The sequence below is a fragment of the Phaenicophaeus curvirostris genome, chromosome 3 (assembly GCF_032191515.1).
Source record: "Phaenicophaeus curvirostris isolate KB17595 chromosome 3, BPBGC_Pcur_1.0, whole genome shotgun sequence".
Lineage (NCBI taxonomy): Eukaryota > Metazoa > Chordata > Aves > Cuculiformes > Cuculidae > Phaenicophaeus > Phaenicophaeus curvirostris.
The window spans coordinates 43,898,335-43,913,011 of NC_091394.1; the positions used below are offsets into that span (position 1 = coordinate 43,898,335).

At 43.5% G+C, this 14,677-nt stretch overlaps 2 protein-coding genes across 3 annotated transcripts in view; both read right to left on the reverse strand.

Moving 5' to 3' along the window:
• The window catches only part of CIDEA (cell death inducing DFFA like effector a), a 557,707-nt gene that overhangs the window by 473,498 nt on the left and 69,532 nt on the right, over positions 1–14,677 (reverse strand). The window lies entirely within an intron of this gene.
• Positions 4,839–14,159, reverse strand: PRELID3A (PRELI domain containing 3A). Of its 2 annotated transcripts, XM_069853839.1 has the most exons (7): positions 14,072–14,159; positions 11,730–11,898; positions 11,247–11,336; positions 10,378–10,448; positions 10,181–10,283; positions 8,345–8,433; positions 4,839–5,608 (listed from the first exon to the last, which is right to left on the reverse strand). In XM_069853839.1, exons 1-6 carry the CDS (start codon positions 14,101–14,103, stop codon positions 8,380–8,382), a joined length of 519 nt encoding a protein of 172 aa, XP_069709940.1. In that variant the 5' UTR covers positions 14,104–14,159; the 3' UTR covers positions 4,839–5,608; positions 8,345–8,379. The 2 variants fall into 2 exon arrangements, with proteins under 2 accessions (XP_069709940.1, XP_069709938.1); XM_069853837.1 differs by lacking the exon at positions 8,345–8,433 and having other exon boundaries at positions 14,072–14,158.

Here is a 14,677-nt window from a genome sequence, read left to right on the forward strand (position 1 = left end):
AGTGTGGTGGAAATAAGCACCAGCTAAGCCGACATATATATAGAGAAAGAGGCTACATTCTCACAGTGCAGCTTACAGGGCAGACAGAAGCCAAGGCCCAGCTTTGGCTTACACAGTTAGAGATGGGCTCGTTTCTATTGGAAGAGCTGGTGGTTTCATTAGCCCTGAATTAGAAAGCAAACCGAAGATAGGAAGAGTGTATGTGTCTGTTAAAGCTGGATCCCCCCTCCTTAACAAAGGGAAAAAAGAAGATGCACTTTTTGGACCAAAGCACAAACTCTTCCCCTTTGAACTTCTGCTTCTGTGCTGTCACTGCGCACATTCCATCTGTGCAGCTTCAGGTACACCCAGGGCATCAGCTCTAAACAGAGAAAGGCAATACAATTATCCTCTGCTTTGTTTCCATGTTATGTGGTTCTGAATGGCAATTTCTTGTTCATGCGTTACTAATAAAAAGTTCTTTAAAATGACATTGCCTCGCTCTTGCTTTCTTCAGCTCCCTGTAGAGATGGCAGGCACCGTTTCTTAGGCAGCACGGGTGGAAAGGGCACGTTCCACGCACGTTTGGTCAGTGAGGGCCCTGAACCTTAGTCGCTGCAGATTTTAAGTAGGTTTGTTAGAAACAAAATTATAGCTGAGTAAATGGGGAAGCATTGTACCATCAGGGCCCTAAACTAGGAGCCCTGAGTGATGATTTCACGTGTAGGTAGCTTTCAACGAGGAGAACCATGCCTCAGTCACCTGAGCTGCAAAAAAAATGGAGAGGAGAGGAGCTGTGCTTAACAAAAATGCCCTTTCATTGAACCAGCTCATAGCAAAAGTAGGACCTGCTTCCCAGAGCCGTGACTCATAACCCGCACCATTCTGGCCAGTCACAAGCAGGTTAGGGCAACGAAAAGACAGTTTACTAGCTAAATCGGGTCTTGTTTACAAGTCAAGGATAATCATATTAGATTACTCTCTTCTGGTTTATTCCAAAACGAAGCAGCGCTAGACCCAAATGGAGTTACCGGTTCAGGCACCGAGAAGCCCAGCAGAGCTTTTGACCAGTATGGTATGTGGCTCACAGTGAGCTCCAGGGAGTCCGGCCCTTGGTGCTGCTGCTTACCAAGCACAGACTAACACAAATAATTTTTCTGCAGCCTTCTCTGGAAACCAACAGCCTGTTTTATATCACAGCAGTTACGCCCAGAAGTGTTTTTTTTTAAACTGAGGATGTCATTTATTTAAGATAGCACCATAGTGTACATAGACACAAAGTCCTGCCCTTCACGGCTTACAGTCTAGGAAGATGGAAGAACAGGAAAGGTGTTACCCACCACATAAACCTTCAGGTGGAGCAAAGTGCCACACGGAGGAATGTTGCTGGTCATCTTACTCTGCTACTTTATTACATCGTCACATACAGCAATGCCCAATACATGCTCTGCATCACCTCCCGATACATCCAAGAGCTGTAGTTCGGTGCCTTTACTTGCATTGAGCAAGTGTTTCAAGAATACTGCAACTTGGACTAGGCTTGTCTGTTTTCCCAACAAATATGAGCCTTCCCCCATCATGCCTGCTGCCCTGATTGGAGGGGAAAGCAGTAATCAGTATGGGGAAGCAGAGAGGAGTCGCACTGGCACGAAAGAAAATCAGGAAAACAAAACAGGGAGTGAGGGGGAAGACCATTTACACAAAACCAATGACACACAAGACCGTTTGATTACACAGTTTCTAAGTCAATGCCTTTTGCTGCTACATGAGCCTGTCTGTGCTCACACAAAATACAGAAATCAACCAGAAACCGGAGTTTACATTGTTTGGCATTTTCAACATCTTAAAATCCTTTGGGGTGAAGAGCTAACGTGCCCAGCTTGCCATGCTCTGGGAACCATGCTACCGTCATCCCTCACTGCTGCCCCTGCCATCAGCAAACAGCATCCCCAGCTTCATCCTTCCACAGCAGGTGTGTGCAATGCAGCTGGAGTTACTGGGCAGGGTGCGCAGCCACACTTCTAATCAACCTGGATCCACTGGCACTAAATTCTTAAAACCAAACCACCTCCCTCCACACACGTCCCTCACTCCACTCCCTTTCCCTTGAATTGCAACCCAATGACCAAGAAATACTGGACTGCAAGCTTCAGTGGCCTGAACAGCAGTGAACAACCTCCTCCCCACCAACACTCTACTTTAAATCTACTTTCAACTCTCGAAGTGCAGAATTCTTATTGAAAACGGCACTTGCAACCCAGGAATTAGCATGACTACAAGTGTGGAGTTTTCTTCTGCTCAGTCCCCAGCACTTCAAGATCCTTCAAGGTAATGAGTGTTGATTTAACATGATTTCTGCTTTATAAACCCTTTTCCTTCTATGAACCTGGCTGTTTCTGCACCAAGCCAAAATGCTACACCTGCCCAGCTTCCACAAGCAGCCTTGCATTTGCCCACGTGTGGCTTTCTGTCCTTGACAGCCACCTCAGTTAATGCACAACTTAAAACTGATGTCAAAAATATTTTTAGCCATTTCCAGTTAGGAAAGAAAAGATGTGGAAGTTCCCTAAGGAAGGTGTAAGGTAGGCAGTTCCAAAGGTTGGGCTTCTTTTGCTTCAATGGTCAACTCAGACTATAATGGCAATAGACCTGGAGTGGGAAATGGAGTGCTTCAAAAACTTACGCAGTGCAGGGCTGCACATACAGCTACAGATCCCATCAGATCGCATAGAGCTAAGGAAGGGGAAGCCCTGTCTGCAAATTGGATGAGCAAAAAAAGCAGAAGAGTGAAAGTGTTCAGGAACGCTTACAGGAAATGAAGAATCACTATATCTGCTAAGCACTGGAGCCCACCTTGTCTCAGTGTGACCACTGCCTGCACAGGCCTTCATACGCAGTGGCAATATGAGTAACCACTGGAAGATGAATAAGCCTGATCGTGCAGGAGTGTCCCCTAAGCCAAAGACAAGGTAAGAAGCAGAAGCAGAAAGCAGCAGCTGGGTGATGGAACTGGTCTCTGGAAGAAATTAGTCTTTTTCCTACCCAGAGCTTCCCCACTACTGTTTAGCCTAGAAAAAAGCAGAAGAGAACTGAGCACAAACCCTTGAATCATTGCAAGTGGAGCAGCAGACAGACTGGAAAACCAAGCACCTAGCCAACTAGCAGCACGAACGTGGAGATGAACGGGGAATGAAAAAGAAAGGAAATGCTGCAACACAAGCAGATGAGGATTTGTTTCTGGAAGGAAGAAACAAAGGGCAAAGGAAGTAATCCAGAAAACTGACACGTAACTGGCACTCACCCTAAGGTGTGGCAAAGTAGTTCAGCCCTAGACAAAATACAGGAGCCTGTGGTGACTTATCTGGGACTCCAGCTACTGCTGGAAGGTGCTATGCACAAGGCAGGCTTTAAGAAAACACAAAGCAATTATTTAAAATCTGATGCAAGAAGCAGCTTTAGACAACTCTCCTTCCAAACCGAAGCAATACATGAATCTCTCCAAAGACTTTTTCCACACCCCCTCGACAGTTATGTTTTCATCATCTCCAGCAGGCATGTATGGAAATGCTGTAGTACAGGTTTCCACATGCACATACATTTACTCATCTTTTCCTTTTGATTGCAGAGCTCGGCCATAGCTGCACTCCCCTTCCTAGCAGAATGTCACCAGGAGCTTGAACCCCTGCATTCTTTATCCAGGAATTGGTATGACTCCTCTGAGAAGTACAACAACTGACCTGCACCAAAGCTATCCAGCATGTCTTCCAGAAATGAGCTGCTACCAGCCTTTAAGCTCCAAGTTTCTGCTCCAAAATAAGAAAGGATTTAGGTCCATGTAAAAAGAGCAATGTAAATATTAGCTACTATTTTGATCGCTTTCAACTAAAAGATATATATATTTAAATTAAGTTCATTCATTAGAATCATAATTCACCAAGACTACAGTTACAGCCAAATTAATGTTCACTTTCAGACTAACCAGAATACGGATGATGAAACTTCCCTTAAGCTACAGACACTTTAAAATCACCAGATCAAAACAGTGACCAACATTTTACTCTTCTAGTTCTTTATAAGTTACTCATGCTCTTTAGCAGCCTCCTAAACTCATGCTTGCCCTCTGAACGAGTAAACATCCTTGCAACATTCATATCCCTTTGCGTGCGCACAAAAGAAAAATTAAAATACCCTAACAGAGGTTGTCCAAGAAACATTTACTACACCTAGAGCAGATATGAAAATTCTGTGAACAACAAACAAGGTTAGGACTGTTACCAATACATATTTATGCACGCTTTATAGGAAACAATCTCTGCAGCTAGCGGAGTATTTTCTCAGATAATGAGATGTTACTTAAAATTATACTGAAACCAGCTTGTACCAACACAGAAAAGTACTGAAAAAATTTGGTTACACTGGTATTCAGCAGTTAGTAGAAACCATTCAAAAAGGAGAGTTCACGTGTTTTCCTTGTACTCTTCTTTTCTCCATTCAGGGGATGAAAAGTACACATTCATGAAACCTTACCCTTTGGACTTCAAATTTCCTGCTGACTTCTCTTTTCAGCTCCTCTGGTTATTGCATCAGTCTCTCCCTCAGTTAAGACAAGATGTGAAGAGCAAGGACCAGTGGAACAGCACAATCTCTTCATTCAAGTAGCCTAGAAGTACCCTTCTTAGAGATAAATAAGAGAAGTATTTTCCAGCACCTTCCAGGAATTACTAATCCTCTCCTCATAGGAAGAGGAGGAACTAGGGCAAGTTAATAAATATGAAAATAAATTACACCCTTCTCCTCACCAAAAAATGTTTTAGACTATTAAAATCAACAGGAACCTTATCTTCAACATCAACAGGAACCTTATCTTCATTTGGATACAAACATCTAAGAGGTAAAGTATCCATGTGTTATGTTCAAGCAGCACATTTAAACAACGTAAGAAAAGTTAGTACCACGCATGTTCTAGCTTTTCCAGATGATGCTCTAGACATCTGATGCTACAGTATCATGTTCTGACTCATGTAGTTCCCTTCAAATGCTCATAAGACACAATCAGATCGCAAAATAGACAAAATTCAGTGCTCTGGTTCCTATCAGCCCTTCACAGAGCTCACACGGAGAACCCTATCAGCCCTTCACAGAGCTCACATGGAGAACCCTTAATACTACACATGCATTCTTTCCAAGTTTGAGCATGAAAGACCGAGATGGTACAAATATAAGGTACTCTCTATCTTTGCTATAAAAGGCACATTTAGGCAGTTTGAAATGTGCTAAATGCTTTGTTTCCAGTGTTAAAAATAAATCGTTTCAATGAAAAGAGCATCTGCAGGAGTTCAATTTAATCTTCAGTAGGCAACAGGAGCTGCTGTGGACATGATGGATGAGATTACTTTTCCGCTGATCCAATATTCTTATAAATACATAAAACCTCTGCAGCTCAGCCGTGGAAGGGAGATCGACAAAGCAGTCTGCAGAATAGAAGTTTTCTGTCAGTTACTTGGCATTTTTTGTTTTATTTTTCTGTTGACGCTGCTGCCATGGCTGGTTTCATGCCCTCACGTGTTGAATTTAGCTCCTCCAATTCTGTGTTTAGTTTGCTGATCACCCATTCCAGGGCATCCCGTCCCTGCCAGGAAAATACTGGAATTTAGTATCAAAACAGATGCATCACCACCACTCATGTTTCTATAGCTTTTCCTCTGTCAGACATGAGACTAATTTTAAAATTTGTTTTCATGCCCTGCATAGTTTGATACAAGATTATATTGATAATTTCTTAGCATCTTATTATGAAAACTTCATGACAAAGGCATTTGCTTAATCCATAAGTGAGAAGAAAATGCAGTATTGGTGTAAACTCCCAGTAGGGCACCTGAGCAAAAAACCTAATTCAGCAGTCAAGTTCGTCCATTCAGTTCTCAGAATGGGAGTGCTTCTGGCATTGGCAGCCAGGGCTTCAGTGAGAGCTGGGAAATCCAGTAAAATAAGCATGTCAAAACCCTTTTACCTTAGGAAAGACCCTGTAGCAGCTGCAACCCAATCACTCTCAAATTTTTTTTGAGGCCAGAAATTTTACTCTAGAATAATATTAAAAGCCCAGTTCCAGGCTGCAAAGTGTAACCTATTACAAGAAATAAAGTTTCACTATGAATAAGAGCGTATTTATCACAGGACTCTCGGTAAGTTCAGTGGAGATCTGACTGTTTCTCTTCAGGTTTTTTGTATTACAGGGACTCATGGAACGAACACTAACTGTTATGTCTACCCTGGCAGGTGTCTTTAATCTGAGAAAGATCATCTACAACAAAGTGTCCAACTTTAAGCCAGAGTTCAGAAAGGGGGATTCAACCCTATCCAGAATTACCTCAAGAACTAGTATAATTAAGTTAACTTAGTTCAAGATATGCCCTTAAAAAGACCAACAATAATCAAGAAAATATTATTTAAATTTCCCAACTGAAGTATTGGTTGCTGAAAAAAAGTATACGATTTAACCTTCTGAGTTCCTGCCATCTGAGCAGCAAATTGGATATGTTTCAGCAGCTGATAACTTCCACCGTCTCTACCTCCTATGCAAGGCCTGGGAACACCAGCAAAGCATGGATAAAAACACCCAGACCGGAGCAGGCTACTGAGTAGCAACAAGTTGTAACTAGCAGTGAATTAGTGAGTGGAGTGATTGGCAAGGAACAAAGTGCAGGGAGGGAGGCGGAATCACCTTTCAGTAAGGACACAAATGGATATTTAAAAGTCGGGTTAAAGTGTCCTCTCTTAGGTGACGCAAGGCCAGAGAACTGAGTAGGACAGCAATAGCTTACAAGCCGTATTTGTCAAATTGCACAAAGAAGACTTGTCAGAAAGCCAAACATCTTTGTTGTAGAAAATACTCAGTAGAAAAATACTGAGATTCTTTACAGGCTTGACTATGAAACAGCCAGGTCGCAGCTTTTTAGTCAATACATCTGCTGATAAATTAAGATAAAGTAAGAAAAAATCCACAACATTCAACTGGAGAACCAAGATATTTCCTTAAGATTTTGAGACTACACAGGCCTGCACATGTTCTTAGAGCTGCATACGCTGTATCTTGCAGCTAAGAATAGACTTGTGATATCGGCAAGGAAGATTTCAGCAATACTCCACACAAGAAATTTAAGTTACAAATCTTAAGATGCAAAGGCTCCAAGTACTGCAGAATTACCCAGTTACCAGAAAAAAAAAAATCTGACAGAGGATTGATCTATAAAGTTTCATAGTATTCAGTAAATTTCATAGTAAGTTATTAAGCAAGCACATTCATAACCAAGCATGCATATTACATTAGTTTTTATTGCATATTTTAGCCAGCATGATGTGTTTGGCAGACCAAATGCTTAAGTGACTGATAAATGCTGAGCCTTTGTAGCTTATATTTTCCAGAAAGACAGCCGTAAAAGCTTAGTGGAATGAGAACTTAAAAGCAAACACATATGGCATACACTGATCTCAATGTAAGCAGTGTAAAAAAAACCCTACTTTCTGAAGTAGGAGAAGCAGCATAATCGATTTTCCTTTTTTTTAAGGAATCTTGTTAGTTAAAGCATAAGCCAATACAGGAATGACACAGCCAGGCTACGCTGACTAGTGGGAGGAAAACAGACTGCACAGAGGTATCACCAAGGCAAGTACATTCGGTTCTCTCAGCCTTGAAGTCAGATTTTTTCATAGTCACATCATTGTAGGGATATGTCACTACCTAAATGAATATAACTACAAGACCAATGAGAAGCACAAACAGTCCAGCATTCTGACAGCTTCAAGCTTTGTACACATTTCCACAGAAGTTCACAAAAGAGCAGCAATATTCCTTTGGCATAAGAAAAGCAAATACAATTTCACTACACAAAAGATTATCCTTGTTAGGCAATCTGTTTCAAGAATTCAATTTTATATCCTAAGAGTACAATTCTGTTTCATTTTTATAATGCCAATTACAGTCACTAACCAATTTATTAATTTCTTCAGTTTTACATACTGAAATCACCAAAGCCAGGACCAGATCAAACACTTGGTGGAGGGATTTATTCCCATGCCTAGTCATCTGCAGCCATCATTCCACTTTCCATAAGCAGTATTGTGTGGCATAAGACACGGCTGCAGGAGGTTGGTTGTCCAGTGGCTAAACACAGGTTAACTGATTCAGTGGAGATCTGACCTACTGTCACTCCCTACAACTGCAGTGTCATGAACATGCTTGCCATTCCTGTATGCAACGTATACAAAACATACATGCAGGTTAACTTATGAAATTCACACGACAACAATCCATGCACTTATTTGCTAGAAAGCTGAAATGCTGTACCAAGAATAATGCTGGCATTACCACTAGTTAGTACAAACGGTAGATGTGGAGAACTGCTAGCTTAGAGCGCTTTCAGAATTTTGAATTATCCACTCAATAGCATCCCACCCCTGGAGTAACACAGAAAATATTTACATCATATGGCAAATGATTTTTTGATCATAATCAAAAATAATAATGAACCAGCTGCCACCTCTGCCTCAGAACAAAATCTCAATACTTACTTCCTGTTTCTTCAGAACAACAACACATTTTTTCAGCAACTTTAATGAAGTTTAAGAGGGGTGCTAAAAACATGAGCATAGCACAGCATGCAAGAAGAGCTAGTAAAAGCAGAGTAGGTTACTGGGTAGCAAAGAAAGGGTGGTAGCAGCAAGTACTGGTTCCCGCCAAATTCAACATCTCTAAAGAGACTCTTCAGTGAAACACAAAGGACAAGAAGGTCTTTTGGATTTGCAAGAGCTTGTGATCCAGTGCATTCCTTGAAAATGGCAGAGCATTCTCTAAAAGAAACTGAGCTGTCACACAGGCAACACCTGAATAAGTATCAAGAAACATTTACACTCTTCCTCCGAGTGCAACAGAGACATGCGAATTTGGGAGGTGCCATGAGAGGAATTCAGCAAGCACTTTCAACTGTGTCTAGTTGATCCGGCCATTCCAACTAGCTAGTGTCTTCTACCTACAAGTCTGGAGCTTTGTCAGGACTTGGATTGTTAAATGGAAACTGGATCAGAACAGAACTGCAGTTTACCTGAAATATATTTCATTTGAGACTTACAGAACACAGAGAGCACTCAGCTAGTTAAAGTTACTCTTCAGTGTCTAGGAATACCATCGCTCCTTCCCCATCCCTTGACTTTAACCTGTTTTCCTCTCATTTTTTGAGAAGCATACAGAAGGGAGGAAAAGGAGGCTTTCTCCTCTCTGATCCAGTTGGTCAGTATCTCCTACCAAGTTGGCTTACACTTTCTCAGTCAAACAACATCTCTCACAAGGACCAAGCACATGCGCTCCGGCATAGTAGGAGTTACCTGGACCAGATTCCCACTGTGCTCAACCTCTCCAGCAATGCAGAGCACAAACTCAAATTTCAGGTGCACTGCCTAGCCATTAGGCAGCCATAGGCAGCAATGCCGATGGCTCTCCAGCAACATAATTTCTTTCCTCCTTTCCCTGAAGAAGGACAGGACAAAGTGCCCGACAATAAGCACTCCCATAGCTCTACCTGCACTGAAGTGCAACTCCATGGCTGTAAGCCAAGCAGAAAAAACAAGTGCAAGACAGAGGAGTGGGTGTAGTGTTACCTTCAAAAGCCAGCACAGTTTCATCTCTTCAAAGAATATGCCTCTGCTTACACTACCTTACTTCTAGCCAAAGGCAAGACGACTATTCAGTAATGGATAGGAACTGGAACAACTGACAAAGCAGTATAGAAAATATGCTAGCACTAACTGCTAAGTAAATCCAGATTACAAAGCTGGAAAGGAAATTATTTTCACTACTAGCACTGACTCCTGGAAACAGGAGGTTAGTGTTTTAAAAGGTGCTCTGGGAAAACAAACAAAACCTGCTAATACGCATATGCTCTGTGTAATTGTACCATAGACAGAATTAGGTTTGTTCTGATGTGCAGTTCCAGTTGGAAAACAGATTTAGTAGTAGTAAACTGTTTTCATACTTTGGGAACTTAAATTCTCCTTGCTGAGGGCCTACAACAATATCAGTTGAAAGTCTGTGCTCAAAGTTTTGAGAAATTAAATATAGTATTCAGCACACATGAGTCACAGTTACCCTTTCAACAAAAAGAAGGGTAGGGGTGGGGACAGAGAGGGAGCAAACAGAATAAGGATGTACCTTTCTGGCATTAGAAGATATTGTGTTTGCCATTAAGCTTTCCAGATAACTGCTCAAGCTTATGCCTTTAACAGTAATAATTGCTTCTTGAGTTAGCACAGTTCTGTAAGAGAATAAAGAAAAGTTAATAATGACGCTGCATTGGATTAACGTAACACCTCCTATAAGCAAAGAAACACATAGATATTTTTACTTACTTTTCAGGGTTTTCAGGATGAGGCGTGTAAACAAGTCTCTCATCAACAGACACCAAGTTTGTGAGAGTAATCTTGAGGAAAAAAAAAAAAAAAAGAACTGAAATCCTCGCTTCCCACCTGTCACTTTTCTGTTATCAACAGCACTACTCAGTAGCAGAGCACTCCATTTAATGTCAGAGACAAAACAGTGTACATGGAATATAAAACCCAGAACGCAGTCAATAAAAAGCCCTATAAAAGGGTGATGCATCTTCTCCTATCTTAGGTCTAATTATACCAATCCTAGCTCCTGTTCACAGTACAAAGCACAAACAGCTTTCGACACATTTTCTCCAACTCTTGAGTCTTATCTGATTCATGGCATGCAGTTCAGAGAGGCTCTTCAAGACCAAGACCACCATAACATTACTTGGAGTTACAGAAAATTAATACTCAGGAAACATCATGTCTCTTGTACAGAAACAAGGCTCTCCTATAGACAACTCCAAATCTGACATTTACAAGTTCCCATGATACCAAAATATAGCATAATATTTCTTTTACAGTTTGAGAAAAAAGGCATTTCAAATTAAAACTTTTGTTGTAAATGGTAGCGTGACATAGAACAAGTTATCCATCTAAAAGTCAAACTATTTCACATGCATTCCAAGAAAAAATCTCACATTAAAGACAATCACAAATGTTTGATCCCAAAGTATTTAAAGTTTCCTATTTGTGGGAAGAAGGAGGGGGAACAAAAAAAGCCAACTAAGACACAGAAGTTTCTGCCTCCTGATGAAAGATACAAATACATTTCTAATCTAAATGTTATGAGCAAAACATCTGATCTCCAGAACTAATTACCAGAAACTTCTTAAGCTACCACTCACATTAGTTGAGCAAAGCTCCATCTTTTTTTCCACTGGATCTACCACAGAATGTTCCTCAATGTAAGTCAGAGTTCTACTCGTTCCTAAAATCTGAAAGTGAATAAATAAGTTAAAAATTTAGTACTAAAATTTCACACACACTGAAATGCAGGGATGTCAAGCTCTTAGTGATCCAAATAAATACAAAGTAATTAATGGATACCAGAACACTGTGATTGCTGGCAAGACTGCATTCTGGTATGTTGTGTCAATCACATAGCATGACGCAGGCCAGTCTAGAAGGCATGTATAGACATACACGCACCAGATGCATACAGCCTACAACATATTCTCGCTACTAAGGATGCTAATTACAGCTTATGTGACATTCGTATATGATATTTCCAATAAAGTAAGCTTTTACTTTCAGTTCAGCTCCAATTCAGACAACAACCTAAAAATGCATCCCACCCTTAATAAAGCATTGAGACAACAAAAGCGTACCGCCTTTACAATACCCGGAAGTCCCCACTCCGTGCTGAGAAGACGGTGACTATGCAACCTCCCCTGGTTATCAAGGCTTCTGTCAAGGACGTCTACTCCTACCACACACGGATTCATTGGATTGGGGTACTTCCTCATAGCAGCTTTGATCACTGTATCCCAGGGGTGTCTGTAAGAAGGAGATGATATTTGTAACTTTGTATTTAATTGCAAGTATTCAGACAACACTAAATCCTAGATCCAGCTTGCAACACAGCAAGTGCTGCACAACTTCATAGCTCCCACAAGTCCCTCCAGAATTCAGCGACGCTTGGAAAGGCAGTAAGAAAACATCAATACACAAACAGGAAAAAAAAAATTTAAAAATCCTTTCTCCAGAGGGAAGAAGGAAATACTAACCCAAGACTAACAGAAATGAGGGCAAGGGGTAACAGTCACAAATTGCTTGCTACAAGTGACATTCCAATTAGCTGTGCAAAACTCTCACAATGACGGGGTAGCTGTCTACAAGGAAGTTACCCTTCTTTGAGAAGGAGGTTGGACCCGATGACCTCCAGCAGTCCACTGTAACATAAACTCTTCTGTAATTCCAAGCACACCAAATAAACTCAAGAAGAAATCACGGACTCGATCCAATACAGAAATTTTGTCGCTAAGCAATGATTTCTATATTCAGACTAACTGAGCTGGAATGAAAGGTTTATAACCTTTAAAGGTACCTTTAAAAATTCAACTATTTATATTTAACTTAAGCCACCTTTCAGCTTTATTGGTGAAAAATAAAGCCTTCAATTCTTATATCAGAAGCAGAGCTGGATGACCATTCCTTGTTATATTCAGTGACTACACATCATAATCAGCAGAAGACACACAAATTGGAAATGTCAAATTTCTGTGAAGTGCCCTTGAGGGATTTTAAGAGTCAGAGATCTGATAAGGCACAACAATATTTTATTAACCCCTAAGCTGAACTATCTACACCTGCACACATTGCACCAGAAGATGGGGGTGTTCCAATACAGATCTTGATGAGAAAATGCCAAATAAAAATTGATTTTATGTTTCCCAGGTGACAGATACTCATCTCAAACTCAGAAGCTGTCACATACACAAAAAGCCTTTACTAGCCTCTGCCTTCATATCAGAAGCTACAGTTTCTTTATACCAGACTGATGTTAAAGCTGAACACCCACTACCCACCATGTCAACATCATGAATTCAGAGTTAATGCAATTAATTAAGTTTAAAACCACACATCTGCGATATTTTGTAAATCTTTTTAAGAACTATCACCCCTGCTATTCTTCAGGTTTTGAGATTTTTAAGAGACCTGTAGCAGAGCAGTCATCGGTGGCATTTTAAGAGCTGCACTGGAACTGCCGTGACCTTCACACCAGCTCCCTGGTACAGCTTGTTCCATACCTGTTGATACTTTTCCTACTGCTCCTCAGTTACACAAAAGTGGAATTGGATAACCACATCACATTCAAAGTATGTTTAATGCAGAAAAGGACTGACAGCATGAAAACTTACTCAGCTGCCACTTAACGGCTGCTGGTTAGGCATCTCTAAGAGTACCTGGCAGCTAAGTTGGGATACTCTGTCCACACCTCTTGGAACACATCATGAAGTGCATCAGTAGTTTGGGTTTTTTTTCGGATAGCATAGAAGTTATTTTTGCTTTACTGCCCGCATCATTATCAAGTAGCCGGGCTGTCGGACCAGCTCTGCCACCGCCCCGTCCTCGCAAGCGGCAGGAGAGTCGGTGAAAGGGGTGAAGCTGGAAGCGGTGAGGGATGCGCAGGGAGGGGGGAAGCACTGAACGCACCCCCACCCCCCGATGGGGTTTGCCGCCGCCAGAGGCCGGTACCATCGCAGCCCCGATAAGGAGGGAGCCGCTCCCTCCGCGCTCCCTCGTTCCGCCTCACCCCGGCTCGGCCCCGCTTGCCACGGGCGAACCCGAACCCGCCCGGAGCGGCGCCGCCCTTTAATGCCTCCAATCCCTCCCTGCTCCCCCCAATCCCTCTTGTTCCCCACAGCCCCCCTAATCCCTCCCTGCTTTCCCCAATCCTTCATGCTCCCCTCCAATCCCTCCCCGTTCCCCTCAGCCCCCTAAACCCTCCCTGTTCCCCTCAATCCCTCCCCGTTCCCCTCAGCCCCCCAAACCCTCTCTGCTGCCCCCAATCCCTCCTTCTCCCTCCAGCCCCCCAATCCCTCCCTGGTCACCGAAATCCCTCTGCTTCACCCCAATCCCTCCCCGCTCCCCCTCGCTCCCCCAAACCCTCTGCTCCCTCCCAATGCCTCCCCACAGCTCCTCCCGCCCCTGCCGCTCGATCCCTTACCCGAAGACATGCTCGGAGCTCCAAATCTTCATGGCCGCCCTCTCTCTCTCTCTCTCTCCTCAGGGCCGGGGAGGAGGGAGGCTGACAGCCACACGCCGGCCGGCGAGCAGACCCAGCGGGCGAAGGGGGCGGAGCTCGGCCCGCCGGCTCTGCGTCACTCGGTCGCGTCACCAGCCCAGCGCCGCTCAGCGGAGCTCCCCGCCCTCAGCCTCATTCGCGCCGCAGGAGCGCGGGGCCTCCGGAGGGGTGGGCGGGGCTTCATTGAGAGTCGGCGCGGCCCGGGATGGGCGGGGCGGAAGGGGGCGTGCACTCCCACGAGGGGCGCGGCTCCCATTGGACGGACGGCGGTTCCGGGAGTGGGGTGGGCGTGGATTCATTGAGAGGGGACCCGGAAGGGGCGGGGCCCCTGCAGTGGGCGGGGCCTCGGGAGGGCTCGTCGGACCCTTCGGGAGGGGCCGGGGGGCACGGTCTCCACTGCGTGGGCGGTGCTTCCGGGAGAGTGGGAGGTGCGTTCGGGAGGGTTCGGACACTCGGGGGCGTGGCCTCTGCGCGGTGGGCGTGGCCTCAGGGGCGGTCGGGGCTTGGCGGGTTCCTCCGGCCGCAGCG